The sequence below is a fragment of the Rhinatrema bivittatum genome, chromosome 12, assembly GCF_901001135.1.
Source record: "Rhinatrema bivittatum chromosome 12, aRhiBiv1.1, whole genome shotgun sequence".
NCBI classification, from domain to species: domain Eukaryota; kingdom Metazoa; phylum Chordata; class Amphibia; order Gymnophiona; family Rhinatrematidae; genus Rhinatrema; species Rhinatrema bivittatum.
The window spans coordinates 54965540-54988335 of NC_042626.1; the positions used below are offsets into that span (position 1 = coordinate 54965540).

The window sequence follows — 22796 nt, forward strand, 5'->3', positions numbered from 1 at the left end:
TAGCTGTGCTGTAGTGGAGAGAAACTGAGATAGTGAGTACAGTGGAGCATACACAGAGTTCTGGTATGGAGCCTCGTTGGTTGAATACTCACACGGCGGCTTCTCCCGGAAGGTAACACAGAAGCTGGAATAGAGGCAGGCCCTCGAGGAGCGAGTACCTGATTCCAGGGAACAGCTCTGAGAGAATATAGATGGTAACTGACTGATGGTGTAGGCAGCGGTTTCTTCCAAGAAGAAGTGAGCTCAGGCAGCGAGTCCGGGAATATGGGCCCTCGAGGAGCGAGTACCGGTTCCAGACAGCGACCTGAAAGAAAAGAGAGAGGCCCCCGAGGAGCGGGTACCCCAATAGAGTAAGTCCAATTAAGGAGAGGCAGAGTAGCTAGGTACGGAGAAAGAATCCCATCCGTAAGGAGTCACCTTGCTAACTCGATTAGCTAGCAAACAGAGCAGGCTTTTGTATCCGGGATGCGTGACGTCATCACAGGGGGACACCCCTGAGGTTCGCGCCAAAGAAGGAATAAGAAGCAGGGCTGCGCGGCGCGCGCGCCCTATGGCAGCTGAACAACATGGCGGGATGAAGCGCCCAAGCCTGACTGAGGACGCCGGAGAGGACGGCAGACAGATGCCGTGGCAGCCAGATGTCCGTCAACTGCGGGAGGAGTCGCCAAAGAGGTAAGGAGGGCGGAGTGGAGACGTCGGGCAGCGACAGTCGTAACACATTACTAGTCCTCTTGGAGGCATATTTTCATATTTCTTTCAGAAAAGACCATCAGAAATACCTTCAATTCTGCATAATATCCTTTAAGAAAAAATTAAAAACTTGGTTATTTAACCTTGCATTTCCAGAATCAGCATTTTAGCTAATCTCATTCTTCTATTTTGCAACTTATCCCTGCTAACTTCTCTTCACAAATTTGGTTTGGTGTTTAAATTCTATCTCATCTCATTGCTTCGCCATCCCATGGTTCCTTTTAAGAGACCCTCAGATACCCTTTAGTTTTATACTCCTTGTATTTCCTCTATGCCTAGACATATGCTTATCATCTTATCCTTTACCCTATTACATCCATTCCCAACTCAATGGATCGATCTATTTTAAATCATTTATGACTATGTAATGTAAATTGTTTTTCTCTGGTCAGTTAAATGTATAAATATGTTGCCTAGTTATTATACTGTATGTTCTTGGTTCCATGTATCGCCTTACAGGCAGTTTTTGTTCCGTGTAAACCGGTTGGATTTGTATCTAATGCAAGAAGATCGGAATATAAAAACTAAAAATAAATAAATAATGGGAAACATTAGTTCAGAGCACTCCCCTTTCAGTTTAGCTACTGCTTCAAGAACATTCACCAAAGTATTGGTGGTTAAAACATAACAAAAGAATTCCTTACTGGATCAGACAGAGGGTTTATCAAGCCTAGGATCTTGTTTCTAACAGTGGCCAATCCAGGTCACAAGTACCTTTTAACATCCCAAACAGTAGACAGATCTCATGCTGCTAATGCCCAGTGATAAGAAGTGGTTTTCCGCAAGTCTACCTAGTTAATAACAGTTTATGGACTTTTCCTCCAGGAATTTGTCCAAACCTTTTTAAAACCCAGCTATGCTAACTGCCTTAACCACATCCTCTGGCAAAGAATTCCAGAACTTTAATTTTGGTTTGAGTGAAAAAGATTTTTCTCTGATTTTGTTTTAAATGTGCTACTTACTATCTTCATGGAGTGTTCCCTAGTCTTTGTATTTTTTGAAAGAGTAAATAACCGATTCACATTTACCCATTCTATTCCACTCATGATTTTATAGACCTCTAACATATCCCCCTTCAGCTGTCTCTTTTCCAAATTGAATAGCCCAAACCTCTTTAGCTTTTCTTCATAGGGGAGCTGTACCATCCTATATATCATTTTGGTCACTCTTCTCTGTACCTTTTCCTGTTTAACTATATCTTTTATGAGATGTGGTGACCAGAATTACACAGAATAGTCTAGGTGCAATTTCATCCTGGAGCAAAACAGAGGTATTATGATATTCTCCATTTTATTCTCCAATCCTTTCCTAATATTTCCTAACATTCTGTTTGCTTTTTTGACCACCACCCCATACTGAACCGAGAATTTCAAAATATTGTCCACGATGCCACCCAAATCCTTTTCCTGTGTGGTACCTCCTAATATGGAGTTACTATAGTGTATATCACTTTGCAATTATCCACATTAAATTTCATCTGCCAGTTGGGCCCAGTTTCCCAAGGTCCTCCTGCAATTTCTCACAATCCGTTTGTGATTTTACTACTTGGAATAATTTTGTGTCATCTGCAAATTTGATCACCTCACTTGTCATTCCCTTAAAAAGCATCAGTCCCAGTATAATCCCTGAAGCACGCCACTGTTTACCCTTCTCCATTGATAAAACTGACCATTTAGTTCTACTCTGTTTCCTACTTTTTATCCAGTTTTCAATCTACAATAGGACATTGCCTTCTGTGACTTTAAACTTTTCTCAGAAATCTCTCGAGGGACTTTTGTCAAACGCCTTCTGAAAATCCAAACACACTGTATCCATGTAAATCAATGCTGGCTGAATCCCATTAAACCATATCTTTCTATATGATCTGTGATTTTGTTCTTTAGAATAGTTTCTACAATTTTTCCTGGCACTGAAGTTACTGGTCTATAGTTTTCTCTATCACCCATGGAACTCTCTTTAAAGATCAGCATTACATTGGCTATCCTCCAGTCTTCAGGTACAATAGATGATTTTAATGATACAGATGAACCATAACCTATTTAGATGATTGGTTGATCAGAGCCAAAATGTTTCAAGAAGGAATCAGAATTACCAACATAGTAGTACAATTCTTATAAAGTTTAGGGTGGATAATCAATTTTACAAAAAGCAATTTTCACCCAACCCAGCCTCTAGAATATATGAGTGCATAATTCTATATCAAGGAGGGCTGCATATATTTAACATTAAAGCACATGATCAAGGTTATCAAACAAATAAAAAAATTATCACAAAACAGCACCAAAAGCTTGGAACTATCTTCAAATATTAGGAACAATGACAGCAACAATAAACCTAGTTCCTTGGTCCAAAGAACACATGAGACCTCTACAAAGTTCCCTCCTATCTTGGCTACCACAATCTCAAAATTGAGTGTCGGCTTCCCTTCGCTGATTCAGTTAAGAAATCTTGCTTGGTAGTTAAAAACACAGAACCTAGAAAAAAGGTGCAGGTCTAGAACCGCCATTGTGGCCATTAGAGTTTAACAGGATGGGAAGCACATTGTCAAGAACAAATAGTACAAGGAGTATGATCTCAGCAAGAACCAGATGGTCAAGCAACAGATTGGAAACTAGAGCAATAAAGTTAACAATATAATCACTTTCTCCCATTATTAAAGGGAAAGGTTGTGAGAAATCTTCGTGACAATGCAATGGCAGTAGCATACGTAAAAAAAAAACCGGGGAAACGCGAAGTCAGGGAATATCCGAAGAGACAAACCTCCTATTTTCCTGGGCAGAAGAAAATTGACAAAAGATTTCTGCAATACATATTTCAAGTCAAATTTCCTCCGCAGAAACCTTCTGCATCCTGGTGAGTGGGAACGCAGCCAAAAAGCATTTCAGAAGATAGTGAAACAATGGGGGACACCACAGAGGGATCTAATGGCGACTTGCAAACAACTCCAAAATCCATCAGTTTTACAGTCAATGCAAAGGAATAGATACAGTAGTTCCGACATGGCCAAAAGGAAAGTTGATGAATGTTTTCCCACCATGGCCATTGATAGGATGTACATTAAGAAACATAGAGAAGGAAAAAGCTTGAGTGATTCTAGTAGCACCAGACTGGCCGAGAAGGCCCATGATGTGCAGGTCTCATGAGGTTATGAACTGATCAACCACTACAGCTTCCAGGATCCCGAGGTCCTTTTTTAAAATTTTGATTTTATATTCCACCTTTCAGCATTCAGGTACTGTAGGTATTCCCTATCCCCAGAGGGCTTACAGTCTAAGAGCCTGCTTTACTAAGGCTTTTCTCCCATTCCTTGTCTATGGGAAAAATGCTTGGAAAATGAGGCCCTAAGTTTGCACTTGAGGCAATGGAGGGTGACGTGACCTTCCCAAGGTCACAAGGAGCAGCAGCGGGACCAATTGTAATGGAGGATCCATCTCCATTCTATCTTGTGGCATGGCTCGTGAAAGGCTATGATTACGCAGACAAGGCTACTCTCCCTCTGTGATTTCTACAGCTGTAGCATATGTACATCGGTGGTGTTAATTCAAGACACACTGCAGAGTCCCACACTGGCTGGAAGAAATGTAAAATATTTTACATTTTCTACAAAAAGGTTTAGCACTCATTTCTTTAAAAGTCCAAGTAACAGCAATTTCTTGTTATAGAGGTAGAATCAAAGGGAGTACAGCAGCATCCCATCCAGATATTGTTCATTTTCAGTGTGGGGTACAGAGATTACATTCACCATTTAGAGAAATTTGTCCTGAATGGAACCTGAACTTAATATTAAAGGCTCTCGTAAAACCTCCATTCCAACCATTAAAAAATGCAACAATGAAGTTCTGACATTGAAGACAGTTTTTCTGGTTGCTATTTCATCAACAAGATGTATTTCTGAGATACAGGCACTATCTTGCAGAGACCCTTTCTTAAACTTTATCTTAATTACAGTAACTATTTGTCCAGTTCCTTCACTTATATTAAAGGTAATTTCTAGTTTTCATTTAAATGAGACAATTACATTACCAGCTTTCTCAGAAGAAAAATGTGAAAGAAAGAATAGATCTTTGACGTATCTGAACCTATAATGTCTTCTAAAATATTTAGAAGTAACAAATTATTTTAGAAAAACAGATAAATTATTTGGAGGTGCATGCAAAGGTGAAGCAACATCTAAGGCTACTTTAGCAAGATGGATTAAGGAAACGATGTGGTGAAGGACAGTAAGGTTCCAGATGTTATCAGAGACTATTCCACAAGAGCACAATCTTCATCATGGGCAGAGGCTGGAACTCCTATAGATATTTTTAAAGCAGCCAAGCGATCAACTTTGCATTCTTTTATAAAGCATTATAGATCAGATGTCCTCACAAAAGAAGACGGCAGCTTTCTCAAAGCAGGTTTAACATCCACCCTCCTATAATAATTGGGTTTTGGTACTTCCCAATCATTCTGGACTGGTGTAGCAGGAAGAGGAGACTTTGAAATTTACCTGTTACTCTTCTTTCCTTTAGTCCTGCTACACCAGTCCAGAAACCCACCTAGGAACTTAAAACAGAAAAGAATATAGAGATTTTCTAGTAAATGAGATGATAAACAAAAAGAAAGAAAAAGATAAATTATAAAGTCTTAACATAATTTTAAAGAGGATCTTCGTCTATTAAAAAAGTTGGTAATTTGTTATAAGTTTCAAAATTAGTAATACGTAGTTTAAAATCTGCTCTGTCATGGGAATACTGGCGTTAGCGCACCACATGTAAGTAGTGATGATGTTACAGGAAAAATCATGTGCTCTGCTTACATCTGCTAGAATGGGACCCTAACCCAATGGTTCTGAACTGGTGTAGCAGGACTAAGGGAAAGAAAATTAACAGATAAGGTTAAATTTCTTCTGTCAATATTCTCTATACCATAGAAATGGCCCAGGCTCTGTGCCAGTTCCAAGAGCTAGAACAGAGCTAGTCAGTTATTTTTTTTTTTAGAACCAGATTTTTTTTTTTAGAACTTCAGAACCGGAATCCGAATGGAACGGGGATCCAGGACTTGGAGCTGAAGCCGCTCCACTCTCTGCTACCTTCAAATTCTGATAAAGTTTACAACAAAATGCAGCATGTAATTCATTTCATAAGAGCAAACCAATCAAACCCCATTCTAACTATATGAGAGAGACCATTTCCATTCATGTAATCTTTCCATGCCTTCCTTTTCTTGGTTCTAGAGTTGATGGTATAGTCACTCTGTTTGAATTCCTAAGGAGGTCAGGTGACAGAATGTGCAGAAACCTGCACCAGAGGTAAAAAGTTGGTTTCACTTTGTCTAGAGTGGACCCTGCTTGATGGGATTGAACCAGAACTCATCTCTAGTTGGACTTTATGACTGAGGCACAGGAGCAGCAAAAGCAAAATGAAGAAAGTTATACAGATGTTTACATCAGAGTACAGCACAGTGCACTTTCAATCAGCCGAGACATCTGGAAAAACATCACTCAGATATGGAGAAAAGAATACTATAGGAGCAAGAGATAAAACCCAGCCTCCCTGAAAGATTTGTTTGGAATTGCATCTGGGTTTGGGAGTTTGAGAATGCCACCAGGAAAACAAGATGATGTGGGCGTGGCCATGCTGGTGTGGCCTGCCCTTGATCCACAACCTTTTTCTGCATTAGACTCACCTGCATTCAGGTAAATACATTGGCATATGCCATGTCTCAGTCAGAAATATCAGTTTGCTCCGTCTACACTCCAGCCATTGAGTGCCATATCAGGCCTGGTTTTTCAGGATACCCACAATGAATATGCATTAGATTTGCATACACTGCCTCCATGGTATGCAAAACTATCTCCTAAATATTAATTGTGGTTATTCTAAACAAACAAACCTGTTCGTGGTGCTTGGAGATCGGAGATGTGCACCCCCTGATCTACACTATTGCATAGCTCCCAACTGCTTCTCATTTGGGAGTATAGTCCCTTTTATGGACCCAAATCTCCCCTGGCCCTCTTTCCTTCTCTATCGGGAATATTTATTATCCAGTAACATCACTTAGAAAATGTTACTAAGCTTATAATAGGGTAAATGGTTAAATAAAGGATGGTTATATACCCTTTCAGATAATACTAAAATAAGGGGCCAATCCATAAAACTAACAACCAGCAGATTCAAAACATCATAGAAAGTACATTTTCATTCAGTGCATATTCAAACTGTGAATCTGCTGCCAGAGGGTGTGATCAAGGCGAGTAGCATAGCGGGGTTTAAAAGAGGTTTGGACAAGTTCCTGGAGGAAAAGTCCATAACATGATTACCCAGGCAGACTAAATAAAGCTATGGCTATCCCTAGGAGTGAGTAACAGGAATTAGTCTACTTTATGGGATCTGCCAGGTACGTGTGATCTGGATTGGCCTCTGTTGGAGACAGGATGCTGGGCTCGACAAACCTTGGTCTGAACCCGCATGATAATTTTTATGTTCTTACAGTACCATACTTTTTTTTTTTTTTATATTTGGCTTTGGATCTGGAGCCTGGTAAAAGCAGCTTGAGCTGCTCCAGAGCTGAGCTGGAGCTGAGGATCTCTCTTGGTGCTGGAGCTGGATCTAGACTACTGAAGCTCAGGGCTGGTGCTTCAATATAGAAAAACTAGGCCGTCGCCTAGAGCACCAAGATTTTGGGGGTGGCAGAACTCCTGCCAGTGTGATGTTTAACGGAGCGCTGCACCAGAAGGGAGTGCTTTGCCGGAGCCGCTGCCGCCGGTAGTTAAGTTGGGAGAGGGGATAGGGAATGAACAAAGGTTCGCCTAGGGTGCTAACTAGTAACTATGCTAGCACTGGCCCTGCTGAAGCCACTCCAGAACCAGAGCTTGCAAACCTGGAGCATTGTCAACCCACACAGCCCTAAACTTTCAGCCCAGTCTAACTTTGAAGGCTTTCCCCTCTTTGCAGTTAGAGTTTACATTATAAAGATCCTGTGCCGTCACTGGGGGATTCTTAATCTAAGCTTTCTTGCCATTTCACATTTTGCTTTTCCTATGCATAGTGGGGTTCGTACTGATGGGGGGGGGGGGGGGGGGGGACCCTTGAAACCCTGCCAGGGGCTTGCAGTCCCATAGGTACAATCTAATTTTCAAAGGATACCCCGCCGGCCACAGGAACGGGGGCCATGAAACTCCGCTTTGAAGTAGGTGCAAGCCCCCCCACCAGAACTATTCACAGGGCTCTCAGAATGAAAGCCGCGCTCCCTCCCTAAACTCACCATGCCCCCTTTGTGGTCCCAGGTAAAAGTACCAGTGTTGTGATCAAGGTGGGGGAGGAGGGGTAGCGTTCAGCGGGTCATTTCCCATGGGTAAGTAGCTTTGAAAATTACCCTTTCATTTTGCTGCCATTCCAGCTCGCTGGATTCTTTGCAAGCTGTGATTTTTTTTTTCTTTTGATTGAGGGGTGGGGGGAGGGGGAGGTTGGTCTAATAAGAAATTTTGAAAAACTGGACCGGTGCACGTGATTTCGGGACTGCATACTTCGTCAGATGTATAGGAGCCCTAGCGAGCACAAAGGGCCCGCCGTCACCTTTGGGTCACGTTTCGGGGCTGGGTCCAATAAGGAAAAGACATGGCAGTCTGCCAATGGTCCCAGTTTCTCTCCAGTGCCAGGGAGAATCCTGGCCTCCAAATGCCTTTGAAGTTCATAATGGGAGCCATTGTAAAACGTATTGCAGGGGAGATGAGATCAGAACCGCCGGATGCCCAGGACCACCAGAAAGAGCAGAGCTGACAGACCGACGAGGGCGAGCTGGAGCTGGGCTTACTTTGACTATAGAAGAGAAGACCGAGAGTGGGACCTAACGGCAGCCAAGGAGGAGGGAGGGATCCATTTCTGCTGGGGATGAGCTTCAGCTTCTGTTACGTAGGAAGGGGGGGTGATCAGTTCCTACAGGTTACCCGGGGGCTTTCATTAGAGGATTTCAAGTTCAGATTGAATAATGTTGGTGCAGTGGCTCCTGCCTGGAGATAGGGGATTGAGCCCATGGACCTCCTAGGATGCCTCTTAGCCCTGAACTTCTGTGCTTCCTAATAAGCTTAAGGTGTCGGGATAGAATCTGAACTAAGAAAGCCCATTCCTCCATTCCTGGTTTTCTATCCCATTGGTGCCCTTGAGCTATGCTTTTGCTTCCCTTAGAAAGCGGTTATCCATACAATGGGCTGCCGAGAAGACCTGCACCTTAAGTTTTGCTCCGTCTAGGTGAAACAACTGCTGTCCATCCACCTCGCGAGCGGCGAACTCCGCCACGTACGGCTCCAGGTTCAAGCCCTCCAGCCACTGGCCCACTTGCTGGCTCGTCCAGGTGGTTGCCAAGGCAACTGGCTCATCCAGGAACTCCACAGCAAGAAAGGAAAGCAAAAGAATATCATGACTGGTGAACTTGGAAAAATATCAAGAACAGTCCAGAGAGGGAGGTTACCAAGACTGGCAGAGGGAGGGCAGAGCAAGGTAAGGAAGCAAATTAGCAGAACTGGACCTTGCACATCCATGCTAGCTCTAAGAATGCCAGTTTTGACTGACCCTGAAATCTGGGCCTAAGGCTCCTGCTGGGAGGAACCCATCCAGGCCAAAACTCGGGCCTGGGGATAGCTAGCACCCCGGGCCGGTGGTAGCCTTTTTGCTGCCCTGTGTGAACAATTATTGTTCCGGCCCCACCCCCCTCCCCCCTTCATTCAGCCCAGGTCCTTCCAACAACCTAAACTTTAAAAACTGTCAGACCCACCTCCGGGTCTTCACCCCCTCCCCTGGAACCCACTGCTGGTGCCCTAGAGGAACCTTATACACTTGCACCTCCCCCCTACGCACACTGTTAAGAATGATGCATTTATAATAAGAGATTGTACATGATAAAGATATTGAAAGTACAGTCTTCTGAGGTAAAAAACATCACAACATGTATATTATATTTACATGCACTGCTATGGTGCCAACCAAAAATCCCTGCAAAAAAAAAGGACACTTGGAACTCATATGGCATAAGAATTACTGTAACATGTATTGGGTGAGGGCCTGGCCCTCAAAAAGGCATGAGTAAATTACAATTAAAAGATAATAAACCTCCCACACCAAAACAGCACTAACTGCCAGCACTTAAAAATGTAACAACCCTGCAACATTGCAAATATTACACCAGGCCCTAAAACACCAATATACTTCATATTAGGAAAACAGAACAAACCAAGCTGCTGTAGATTCCTAAATCCCAGCAGAATACCTCACCTCGATCACACATGCAGAACACAGGCAGACCCTCACCATACAGGAAAAATTATAAATAGAATCATGCAGACAAAAACTGAATTGGGACCCATAAGTCAGACTCTAAATGTAGTACAACAATGGAAAAAAAGAAACTACCACCAATCCTCAGCCATTAAAAAATGAAATCAAGAAATATAATAAATACCTAAATCATAATAATATAAACATACTAATAGAATTTTTCAAAACAGCTGATGAATGAAGATCCAATAATTAAAAACTCAAAATGTTTTGTAAATTGCACAAATACCAAAAAAAATTCAAAACAGCAGACACATTAAATAACACCCCAAAATTAAAACTAGTAACTAATAAGGATAAGGATTCATGCTCTCCAAACCTGGGAATTTTTTATTTCCAGTCACCCTGGGATTGTCATAGAGTAGTGGGAAAGGAGTATATAACCTTTCTCCTCCCTCTCTCATAGATATAGATATATATCTATACATATACTCACACATAGACATACATACATTATCTCTCATACATACACTAGCCCCGCCCCCTGGACCACCCCTTTTTAAGGCCCCGGCACTTACACGCTTCCCAGGGTTTATGCACATGGCCGGGCCCATTTGAAAACTGGCTCGGCGCGCGTAAAACCCCAGGATTTATGCGTGCCGTGTTTTAAAATCCGGCCTTAATTGAATTCAGCACTCTCTCTCAGAAGTGAAGTTTGTTCATTGGCAGTGATCAGCAGGACAAAACTCAACTATTGGCGAAGACAGACAGCTTTATATGAAAAACAAAGCAAGTGTTTTCCAGGTGTGTCCTGGTAAAAACATGAATTGGGTCGCGTAAAGGTTTAGTTTTGTGCTATTTGCACTCCCTGATTCTGTTCTTCAGACCTGTAGGAATTTTGACATAAACGGAGCCAAGCCTTTCCTTCCCAGGGTAACTCACCTCATCAGAAGACTGGGACAAGGTATGGTAGGGGTGGGAACAGGTTTCTGCTGCTGCTGCATGGCTTGTGTTTTTTGGGCTGCTGCTGGGGGGGGGTGGAGTCATAGCTCAGGGTGGATTCCTGGAGAAAAATGGAGTGGGGAGGAGGAGGAGGAGGAGAAATGAAGAGAGTGATTGATAGACTGCTCAAAGCACAACCCTTACATTCCCCATTTTAACCCTGTGGAGCTCTACAATCTCTTCATTTCAGTTACTGACCTGAGAAGCTGATTTTTTAGGACTAAATCCTTCAGATTTCGGAGAGCACGTCGGAGAGACGGTACTACCAGACGAGCCGGAGCCCTTACCACTGTCTGTGAACCAGGAGAAAGGCATAAATGGAGATGCACACGATCGACTGGAGCCTTCCACTGACTCCCTGTGAAAACACCCACCAGGGGACAGTCAGTATCTATCCCAGATCCAGGACTCCCAGTTTTGGGCAGCTGAATAATTCCCTAGACATGCATACAAAATCGGTCAGGTCAAATTGACTTAATGGATTCAATTTCAAGCCATCTGTCCACTCATCCAACAGTTCATTTACTCATATATTTAAGACCATTCATCAAATAGCGCTCCAAACTCATTATCTACTATTTCCTCCCCTCCAACTCATCCACTCAACCATATGGGATATTCAACAATCTACCCAACACCTCTCCGGTTCAGTGTCATTTCTCTACGGTATCATCTCTCCATCTGTACATCCATCATCCATTTATGCACCTATTTATTTATTTGGGAATGATTTGGAAAGGAATGGAGAATAAAACAGATTATATCCAAATGCTTTTGTATCAAGCCATAGTGCGGCTGCACCTTTGGTATTTATTTATTTATTTACTTGTATTTATATTTTATGCTGCCTTTCCAAAATCAACCAGGGTGGTTTACATATTTAACACATACATAGTATGAATAACAAACTAAAAACAGAATCACATAAAAATGTAACATATTATGGGCAATTCTGGTTGCCTCAGCTCATGAAAAGCTGCAGCAGAACTAGAGAAGGTGCAGAAGGGCAACCAAAATGATAAAGAGGGGTGGATTAAAGAAGACATCATGAGAAGGGTGGAACAGGTAAATGGAACACTTATGTACCCTTTCAACTTGTACGGAGATCAGGGGACACTCCAGGAAATTAACAGGCAATAAATTTTAAATAAATCAGAGAAAGCATTTTTTTCCCTCCGTGCACAATCCAGCTGTGGAATCTGTTGCCAGAGAATGCTCGAGGCATCTAAATAGCTGGGTTAATAGAAGTTTGGACGAGTTTCTGGAGAAAAGGTCCAGAAACCATCATTAGCCAGGTGGATTTGAGAAAGCCATCGCCTATGCCTGGGAGACAGAAGAAAGAATGGATTTACTCTTTGGGTTCTGCTGGATACTTGCAGCCCAAATTGGCCACTGTCTGAGGCCTCTGGTCCGCCTTGCCATGCTTTACTCTTATGTTCATCCTGCATCCTCCTCCATTTATAATTCTATTAACATGGAACCGGTTGACATTATGGTTGTTTTGTGGAGAGTTACAAACTGGTAATGCTGGAGTAATAGGGGATGCTCGGTTCTCCCCTAGGGGTGCAGAAGGTGTTATTGCAAAGGCTGTACATTTCTTTGGGGGGGGGGGGGGGGAATAGTATCACACATTATTCTGGGGTGATCACCTGCTGCCCATGGATAGTCTGTTGCTCCCCTTCTCCTTCCTAATTCTGCTGGAAGACACTCGCCTCAGTGTCACCCTGCAAAACACAAATCAGCTGTTACCTCTGGGACGCCCGCAAGCAAAGAAAGAGAGGACCTGAGAAGACAGAGCAGTCAGCAATATAAGAGACACCCGTTGCCAGAAAGACAGCCTGCCTTTAGACACAATTGACTTGAAGTAAAAGCACAGAGAGACCAGAGGAGATTCTTACACAAGCGTGTGCACACATAACTGCATGCAAGCAAAGGCAGGGTGGGTGGGAAGAGCTTGTAGCCCTCTACGTCTTACCCTAGATCCAAGAACTTTCTTCGAGTCTTTTTGTCGAGGCCCATAGTCGGACTGCCCGGGTCTGGTGGACTTGTGTCCCTACTGTCGTCTGCAAGAGGACAAGCCAAAAGCATATAAAACATTTATGGCCATGGTTTACTCCTGAGGTGCGTGCGGGGTTGGATAGAGGGTTGGGAAGCACTGCACAGATGATGTGTGCGAGAGAGAGAGAGCCCAGGGAAAGTACGAAGAAGAGTATGTGCTAGCCAGGACGTTTAAACCTCAGCTTACTCACTGGCGGGGGCGGGGGAAGAAAAAGACAGCCTGGTTGCGCAGAGGGCAAGTTGGCAAGAGGAATCCAACTGTATTGTTTGAAGTTAAAGAATCAGGTGAGCAGAACACTGGCTGGGTCTGGATGTGGGCCAGGGGGAACCAGTGTTGCTCAGAAGCAGAGGGCTCAGAGAAACCACACGGCGGTGGATACTGGAAGCCAGGCAGCCCGACGTTCAGAAAAGCAGCGGCAAACTGGGAACTGCTGTCCGACCTGTTGGGAGTAATGGGCTTAGAATTTCGAGTAAAACTCAGGCCTGGGCTTAAGACCCAGGACTAGACTAAAAGAGAGTTCAGAGTATAGAAACCTGAGAACGTTATCTGGGGAATGAAACTGCTGTGTATCACATATAAACCTGCTCATTGCTGACCGAGCACCCCTCCTGGACCAGAGAGCAGCCTCAGCAAGTTATAGGGATGCCATATGTTTATTTGATTTAAATCCTGCCGTTCTGGCACTTACAAGCAGATTACATTCAGGTACTGGAGGTATTTTCTCTCTCCCTGGAGGGCTCACAATCTAACTTTGTGTCTGAGGCAATGGAGGTCGCGAGGAGCAGCAGTGGGATATCTGAACCTTGGCTTCCCTGGTTTGCAGTCCACTGCTGTGGAGTTGGTCATACACAAGCCCTGGGATTAAAATCTGTATAAATTTACTAATTACAACCACAACTTTTTCTTAGCAAAATGCAATCATTAAATTAAAGTCAACCGGTGACTGTCAAGCTAGGAGAAGCCACCACCACAGCCCCTTCAGGGCTGGCCCCAAAACTATTTCAGGCACACGTGCCACCAATCCTTTTGCCACTGCATATAACTGTCACAGAGGTGAATTTCCCCCCCCCCCCTTACTAGATACTGATGTGGCAGAAGCCCTGACTTACCTTCACTGTGCCTGTCCGCCCGGCGGTCCCTGCGGGTGTAGAGGGGGGAACTGTCGGAACTGTGGCAGTGCTTAGGGGGTGAGCTGGTAGGGGTGGAGCTCAGGGCCTCCTGAGAGGATGCATTGGTCAGGGGCTGGTAGCGGGTCAATGGCGATGATGGGGCCTCGTCCCCCTCCAGGGTCCGCCTGACAACAGAGGGGTCAAAGGAGAACGCCGGGGAGCGGAGGAAGGGAGAGGATGACGAGGAGGAGGAGGTGGTGTGCAGAGAAGAATGTAGAGGAGACCTCATGCCGTGAAAGGGATTCTCAAAGCTGTCAGCTTCCTGCAGATAAACCACATAGACAGTGTTAGGGTCCTGAGCAACCTCTTTATGAGGGATTCATGGGAAGGTGCCTTGGATGGCAATTAGTCTAGTAATAAGGATTGAAAGTAATGTTATGTCTGCACTTTTGCAGTTGCACGATACTGGACTCGGCCCTTGGGCCTATCTGTGGGCTTCTAACTTGCCTTTTGCCACAACAAAGTGCGACGCTTGTAAGACGATCACTACCTTTCCTTCATTATCTGACGCCACGGATTTTCTTGGCATCACCCTCATCATTCCTATTGTCCAGAGAACCTCCGTTTCCAAATGATTAAAAAAATAAAAATCATCTCCCTCCCTTCCCAATACTAAATCAATTAGCTGGAAGAGCTAAGGAAACTTTGGAGTGGAAAGCAAAGGGAGAACAGGAGGCTTAGTTACATGGGAAGTAAGAGTATGAAAGACAAACAGATTAAAAAACATTGGTTTTCATTTATCACCTGGTGGGCCAGTGACGTCACACTTCTACAATGATCCTATCGGTCCATTTAGACCATTTGCTACACTATGGGCCAATCAAATCCACTGAATGTCATCTGTGTCACTTGTGTCCATAAGGCAGCTGCCAGGGGAGCAGAAGGAAATATCCATCTTGTACTTAAGGCTGGGTTACCAGAAGGCTCCAGTTCAACAGAAACTCACGGAGCCACTCCTGGTTTTATTCCACTGCATTAATGGACTTATGGCTTTCTCTTAGATCTACCGGTCCATGCATGCAACCGATGGTGCAGGGGCTGGCTTACCTTTCTCTCCAGGCTGCCGTCACCATCTGCGGAGTCAATACTGTCCCTCAGACGAGATCTGGAAGGGCGCTGCCGCCTGCCTTTCACCGACAGCTGAGCCCTGGCCTTCTGCAAACTGCTGTCCAGCCTCTCGGTTTCTGGAATCACATCATTAAAATCTGGGAGTGAAAGAGAACAGGGGGCAGAGAGGTGGAAGATAACAGATACAGAGAGAGAGACAGACAGACCAATGGACAAAGAGGTAGAAGGTCACAAACAAGGAGAAAAGGGAGGAGCAAGGCAGAGGGAGAGATTGAGTGAGAAGGAAAGTTAAGTTGATAGAAGGTAGATGGGAGGGAGGAGAGGAGGTGGAAAGAAGGTGAGAAAATATAGGAAAGGAAAACAAGAAACAATTTTCACTGAACAGAAAGGAAAATTACTAAAGGAATCTAAAGTCTGAGGAAAGGACGCACTGCCTGGCAATAGCAGGTGTCCTTACAATCATTTCTTCCCGCCTTGACTCTTAATTCTGCCCCCACTCAGTTCCTTCCTAAGTGAGCCCCTACAACTGACAATTCAGGATCTTTTTGGGTCATTTGACTACTGCAGAGTCAACCTAGCTGATGAAGATCTAGCTGCATTATTGTTCTTATACAAAAGTTGACTGGTACACTAAGCAAGGATGGCTTGAAATTCATGGTGGAGGCATGTATCAGGTCCACTTTTAACAGCACAATGCCTTTAGTAGATTTTAACATACAGACCCAGCTGATCTGGCTGTATTTTCAACTTCTGGGGAAAGAAATGGTGGTTCCAGGCCAGGGGACAGGCGACTTCTAATGGGATTCAAATGCCAGTGGATAGGGAGAAATGATTGCATCCATGAATTAAGAGACAGAGAGAAATCATTAATCTTAGATACATTGCAACTCAAGAAGCTGCATTCCCTCCAAAAGTAAAAAATCAGCAATGCAGATGAACAGATAGACATCACTGGATGACAAAATGGCAGAGGCTTTGGTTTAATTCATAGAACAGCAAACTACAAGACAGTAAAGTTCTTGAGATCATGAACCTGAAATCCTACCTTTTCCACCAACCCTCTCTCTGACCTTGAGCAAGTCACATCATTTCCCCCCCCCCCCATGCATGGGTTCTAATCCCAACTCTGCTAAAGGGCCGGCATTAGACACAGTAGGACCCAGGACAGAAATAAAGAGTGGTCCCAGCCAGTGCCAGGTACCATGAAGCTCTGCCTCAGTGACCTCACTCAGCTTCACTAAGGGGATCCTTGTGATGCTGGGGCTCCCTAAAGCAGGCCCCACATCTGAATTCAGGCAAATCACATTAGCCCCCTGGTGCACTAGTTCCAATCCCAGCTCTGCCAATGACCTCAAACTAAGTCACATTCAAAGATAGACAAAACCATAACCCAGCACAGGTCTCTGAAATTCTGGCCAATATCCAGGTGACGTTTTCTTAAGACCTAAATCACGAAAATGCAGTGCAACAAATTGCAACAATATAAAAAATGTGTGAAATCCTGTAGCAATGACAACACTGACATATGTTCTATTCTCATAAGATCAGAGAGTAGAACGGAAGAGACTTTGGATATAAGCAAGGGGATTAGGCGCCCTAGGCACCTTCTGCCTTGCGCCCGCCCCTACCTCAATGTGCTGCCCCCATCCGGTTGCACCGCCACCTCCATTAGGGGGCATGAGCCATGTGGGGCCACGAGTTGCGGCAGCACCGCTCACGGCCTCACATGGTTCACACCCCCTAAACTCAGGCCTAGTTCACTTAGTGCTTCCGCCAGAGTCAGGATATAAGAAGTACCCTCCTTAGGTCACTGCTCAGTTAAATGGATATATAGGGAGAAAGGGAGCACAATAGTAAAGTTAGAGAACGTGCAATAACCCTTGCTAGCCCAAAGATCTGGAATTCACTTCCCACAGAATTAAGCTTACAACAAAACCTAAAGATATTTAAGAAAGAAATAAAAACTTGGCTTTTCACAAAGACTTACAATGAATCCAACTAACCTAGCCATTCTCATTAACCCCTATGTTTTATTATTTTATGATTTTTTAACCGTACTAAACACGCCTTTCTTTAAATGTTATCTTTTACTATTTTAGTTTTCCATTGTTTTATTATATTGTTCTTACCTGCTTTTAATTTTATTTTATTCTAAATACTATTTTATTATGATGTTTCTACGTCAATATAATTTTATGTATTTTGGTTTTAATGAATTTATCTTATTGTATTCTTTTACTGTTATAAACCATTATGATGGCTACACCGAATGACGGTATATAAAACCAGTAAATAAAATAAAATATACACAAGTGAAATCAGACTTGTCTGCTGCCTGCAGTTTTTGGATGGGGGTTCAGGGTGAAATGCTAGAGAGTCTGGGTGAACTGAAGAAGGACAGGATGATCTGGTTGAGATACCGGCAAACTGATGATTCCAAATACTTGTGCATACTTTATAAAATACCTGCTATCACATGTAACTTTGGATGTGTATTATTATTTTTATTTATTAATTTTGATGAATCACTTTTCTTACACATGTATATCATGGCAATGTAAATAATCAAAAACAAACATACCATACATTAAAACTAACAGAGAATAGAAAAAAAATTAGAATTCAGAATTTGAAAACTAAAATTAAATTAAAATTAAAAATCTTAAAATAATGAGAAAATTTAAAAAAATCAAATACAAATAATAGTAATTATAATTAAAAAAATTTAAAAAATACATATATAAAATTAAATAAAACAAAATACCTGTAAAGTCAGAAAAATATTAATCTTGGAAGGCCTTTGTGAAAAAGGTTTTGAGGGACTTCCTAAATTTGACAGTTTTTTTCAAGATGTAATGCCAAAGAAAAAGAATTCCAAAGACTGGGAACCAAATAAGAAGAACAGATTTCACGAGTATGTTCCACAAGTATATTTGGGCAGTATCATAATTATTTCAAATGTACAATAAGGGCCGATTTCGGAGCAGCCTGGGAGGGAACAGGGAAAGCCATCGGGGCTCCCATAGGGCTCGGCACGTGCAAGGTGCACAAGTGCCGACCCCGGATTTTATAACATGCGCACGGCTGTGCACATGTTATAAAATCGGGCGTAGATTTGTGCGTGCCGGGTTGTGTGCACAAATCTACACCTGCGAGTAGGTACTAAAATCTGGCCCTTATTGTACATGTGAAATAATCATGATACTATTATTTTTATTTGATCTTTTAAAATTTTCTCATTATTTTAAGATTTTTAATTTTAATTTAATTTTAGTTTTCAAATTCTGAATTCTAATTTTTTCTATTCTCTGTTAGTTTTAATGTATGGTATGTTTGTTTTTGATTATTTACATTGCCATGATATACATGTGTAAGAAAAGTGATTCATCAAAATTAATAAATAAAAATAATAATACACATCCAAAGTTACATGTGATAGCAGGTATTTTATAAAGTGTGCACAAGTATTTGGAATCATCAGTTTGCCGGTATCTCAACCAGATCATCCTGTCCTTCTTCAGTTCACCCAGACTCTCTAGCATTTCACCCTGAACCCCCATCCAAAAACTGCAGGCAGCAGACAAGTCTGATTTCACTTGTGCAGGTTAATTAATAGGAGTAAAAGTATATGAATACTTTTGGTAATCGATACACGTATCTCTGAATCCTGTCCTAAAATGCCCTAGATTACCCCTTTTTCTTCCCCTGTTAAAATGCACATGAAACAAAAAATACACTTGCACTCACAGGGCCGGATTTTAAAAGGGTTACGCGTGCCGAGCCTATTTTAAAAAGGCCCGGCAACACGTGTAAAGCCCCGGGACGCGTGTAAGTCCCGGGGCTTTACAAAAGGGGTGGTCTGGGGGCGTGGCAGGGGCAGGACCAGAGGCCATTGCTGCTGTGTTGGAGGATCGTGTGCCGGCAGGTTGCCGGTGCGCACAACTTGCGCCTGCCCAGAGGCAGGCGCAAAAGGTAAAATAAACATTTCGACGGGGGTTAGAGTAGGGCTAGGGGGAGGAAAGGTTAGGGGAAGGGGTGGGAAGGTCAGGTTAGGGGGAAGGGAACGGGGGAAGGCAGCGCAGCTCGGCACTCACAAGGTGCACAATTGTGCACCTTGTGAGTGCCGACCCCTGATTTTGTTATAAAATCAGGTGTACATGTGCGCGCGCCGGGTAGCGTGCGCACATGAATGCTGCGCACACCCCTTTTAAAATCTACCCCACAATGTTTATAAGATAGCATATACATCATACATGCTATTTGTGCATGTATATACTATTTTGACAATTTACTCCATAGTTTGTACCTGAGGCAATGGCTGGCCATATCCACATGCTCAGACAGGCTGATATCTGCATGGACAGAGGTACTGATATGGGCATGAATGCATATATGTGCAACCATTGGTGTTTTCATGGGTAGATTGGTGGATAACTAATGGTTTGAAGGGCTTGTGTACACTGGTCTTTGGCATGGTTGGGATGGATGTGTATGCTGCTTGCATGGACAGAAGGATGGGTTGCACACGCTGGTATTGAAATGGACTGATGTATGCATACACACACATACACATTCGGATTTCCACAACTTATTGATATGCATGTTCTAATAACCCTATTGGCCGTGGACAAAACTGAATCCGCTACAGGATCTATTTTGAGACCAACAGCATTATCCAAAGAACTTGTTGGATTAGAATTTTGAAGTTCAATATATAATCTATATCTATCTAAAGTGAAAACTCAAATGCACTGGCAATAAAAACAGATAAAGTGTTCCAAAAAGTGTATACTAACAAATACAAATGTGATATAGAACACTAATGAGACATTTTAAAAACTATTTTTATTAGTAGTATCAAAGTGTAATCAAAGACTCTAAATATAATATAAGCATTAAACAAAACTACAGAAATAATAAAAAAAATCAAAGTAGTGACGCAATACAATAATGTCTATGCTCTTTGAATATAAAGGACATTTCTATAATATATTGGATTTCAATATTATATTTTCTGCTATATTGTGTATGTTTTTTCTGTACTGTATTGCGTCACTACTTTGATTTTTTTGTGATTTCTGTAGCTTTGTTTAATATTTAATGTTTATAATATTTCTTTTCCAGATATCTTTATTGAGGAATGGCAATAAAACAAGTAAAAAGTCAACAGAATACAATTCCTACGTATTTTGCTCCCCGTACATATATATACACCTAATCCCCCCCTCCCCACACAAGAAGAGGACACTAAAGCCCGCATTTTAAAAGCCTGGCGCACGTAAGTTTCTGTGTTTACTCATGCGGGCCGGGCCTTGTACGTGCTGCGGGCATGGCCCGGCCACGAGCGTAAACACCGATACGTGCAGGAGTGCCAGGGCCCTGAAAAACTGGGTGGGGCGTGGGAAGGGTCGGACGGAGGCCGGTGGGGACAGTGGCCATTAGTTGGTGCGCGTAACTTACTTCTGCTCCAAAGGAGCAGAAGTAAGTTACGAAACAAACAAAAAAGAAAACGTATTTATAGTTAGTACAGGGGTCAGGGAAGAGTGGGGAAGGGGAAAGAAGGTAAGACAGGGGCTTAGGGAAGTTCCTGCCCAGTCCGCTCTTAATGGGAGCGGACTGGGAGGGAACTGGGGAAGGCCTGATCGCGTCGTCACGTGTCATTTTCAAACATTCACCCCCCCCCCCCCCGCGCGCACGGCACCCGCACATGCGCACGTGGATTGTAAAACCCGGTGCACATGTGTGTGCGGCCACCAGATTTTATAACCTGTGTGAGCTGGTGAGCGCATGTTATAAAAATTGGTGCGTCCATGTGCGCGCACACATCCTTTAAAATCTACCCCAAGAGAAAACACAATGTCATTGCCTTGCACAAGGGAATATCAGCCAGGGATTACAACTAGAAAAAGCTAGCAGGTATTTTTAGCCTCAATCATCAAAAGGGCACAATAGCTGCAGAGAAGGCAACAGAATTCGAGAGAATAGGTACCAGATATCTTTAAAAAAAAAAGTTTCTTCTTCTGGAAAAACAACGATATTGGGATCCATACTCCAATGGAAAGAGCGTGTGCGCTCGGGAACTTTATTTTATAACATGCGTGCACCGACACGCGCATGTTATAAAATCATCACGTCCATGTGCGCGCGCCGGGAACTGTGCACGGGTTTTTTAATCGACCCCTTTGTGCACGAGGTGCGAATTAAGAAAAATCTGTTGTGCACATGGGTGTATGAGGAAATATTCCACATTCAGTGACTGAGTCCTCTCTAACTGTACTAAGGAGGGTGGCAGGAGGCCTCTGGAGAGATGGCGCAGTAAAACGGGTGCAGGTAGGGAGGGGGAGCAGTCAATCCGCATCCATTAAAGCCATAAACTGCTGTCTCCAGGGAAAAGAATGGGAACGCATAATCCCGGCATGAAAGAGGCTTATGCAAACCTAAAAAGGAAGGCAGGGCAGAGGGAGATGGAAAGATTGACCAGATTCAGAAAAGGGGTTTTTTTCAGCAGGAAATGTTTCATTCTTGCCTTCCATCCTCTCCTGCTGTCCTGCCCTGTCTCCAGTCTGCCCTCTTGTGTTTGCTGAGTTTAGAAAGAACTGGCTTCCTATTGAAGAGCCCATTAAAGACAAGGTCGCAATCATTACTTTCAAATCGGTTTCCTCCGCTGTTTCACCGGGGTGCAGTGCCCGACTCGTCAGCTCCGCCCTTCACAAAGGGGCCTTCTAGCCGTGCCCTCACCTTTGCATGCCAGGCTTACTGTCGCCAGAGACTGTGCTTTCTCAGTGGCAGCTCCCATCTTTTGGAACTCTCTGCCTGAAGCACTGCGCCTTGCAGGCAGCCTGAAGTCCTTGAAGACTTCATTAAAAACAGGGCCTATTCAGACGGGCATTTTATTAAGCCCTTGAATGGTTTCTGATTGTCTGGTATTTTCTCTGTTGTTGTAATTATTGCTTTGGGTTGTATTTGTACCGATTTTATGCTCGCTTTCCTTCTGCACATCGCTTAGGATATAGGCAATCAACAAATTCAAATAAAGGTAAAGAAAGAAGTCCTATATAACCTGTGTTAGATTTTCAGTCCCTGAGTTGACACAAATAAAGCATGCGCAGGCAGCAGTCCAGCAGTAGGACAGGGGCTAGCCAGCCTTGGGCCAGTATATGATTATCTTCCTGCTGGGGAGAGGTTCAAACAGCACCTAGCGCTCAGAGAATGAGTACAGTCTCTGGGAACTATAGTGGCTGATCTGGAAGAGGTGAGCCAGACAGACAGACCTTCAGGGACACAGTAGAGTGATCCTGCCTCCCCTCTTGCGGCCCCTGCATTGCTTTGGAAGAGCAAGGTCACCAGTGACTAAGGCAGACAGGGAGGAATAGAGAGGAGACCTTCAGAGACATAATAGAGCAGTCTCACCTTCTCTCTTGCAGCCCCATGCCTCTTTGGAGGATCAAGGTCACCAGGAAAGAGTATCATGGAGACAGTTTTACCAAATATATATAT

At 43.4% G+C, this 22796-nt stretch overlaps 1 protein-coding gene across 1 annotated transcript in view; it reads right to left on the bottom strand.

The window, feature by feature from the left end:
* Nucleotides 1-22095, bottom strand: part of SAMD14 (sterile alpha motif domain containing 14) — a 38831-nt gene extending 16736 nt beyond the window's left edge. The window contains 9 exon segments of the mRNA XM_029572239.1: nt 8958-9113; nt 10944-11036; nt 11038-11064; nt 11202-11361; nt 12653-12727; nt 12979-13066; nt 14172-14493; nt 15279-15436; nt 22038-22095. Coding sequence (XP_029428099.1) covers nt 8958-9113; nt 10944-11036; nt 11038-11064; nt 11202-11361; nt 12653-12727; nt 12979-13066; nt 14172-14493; nt 15279-15436; nt 22038-22095 — 1137 coding nt within the window.
* Between the last annotated feature and the right edge of the window lie 701 nt (nt 22096-22796).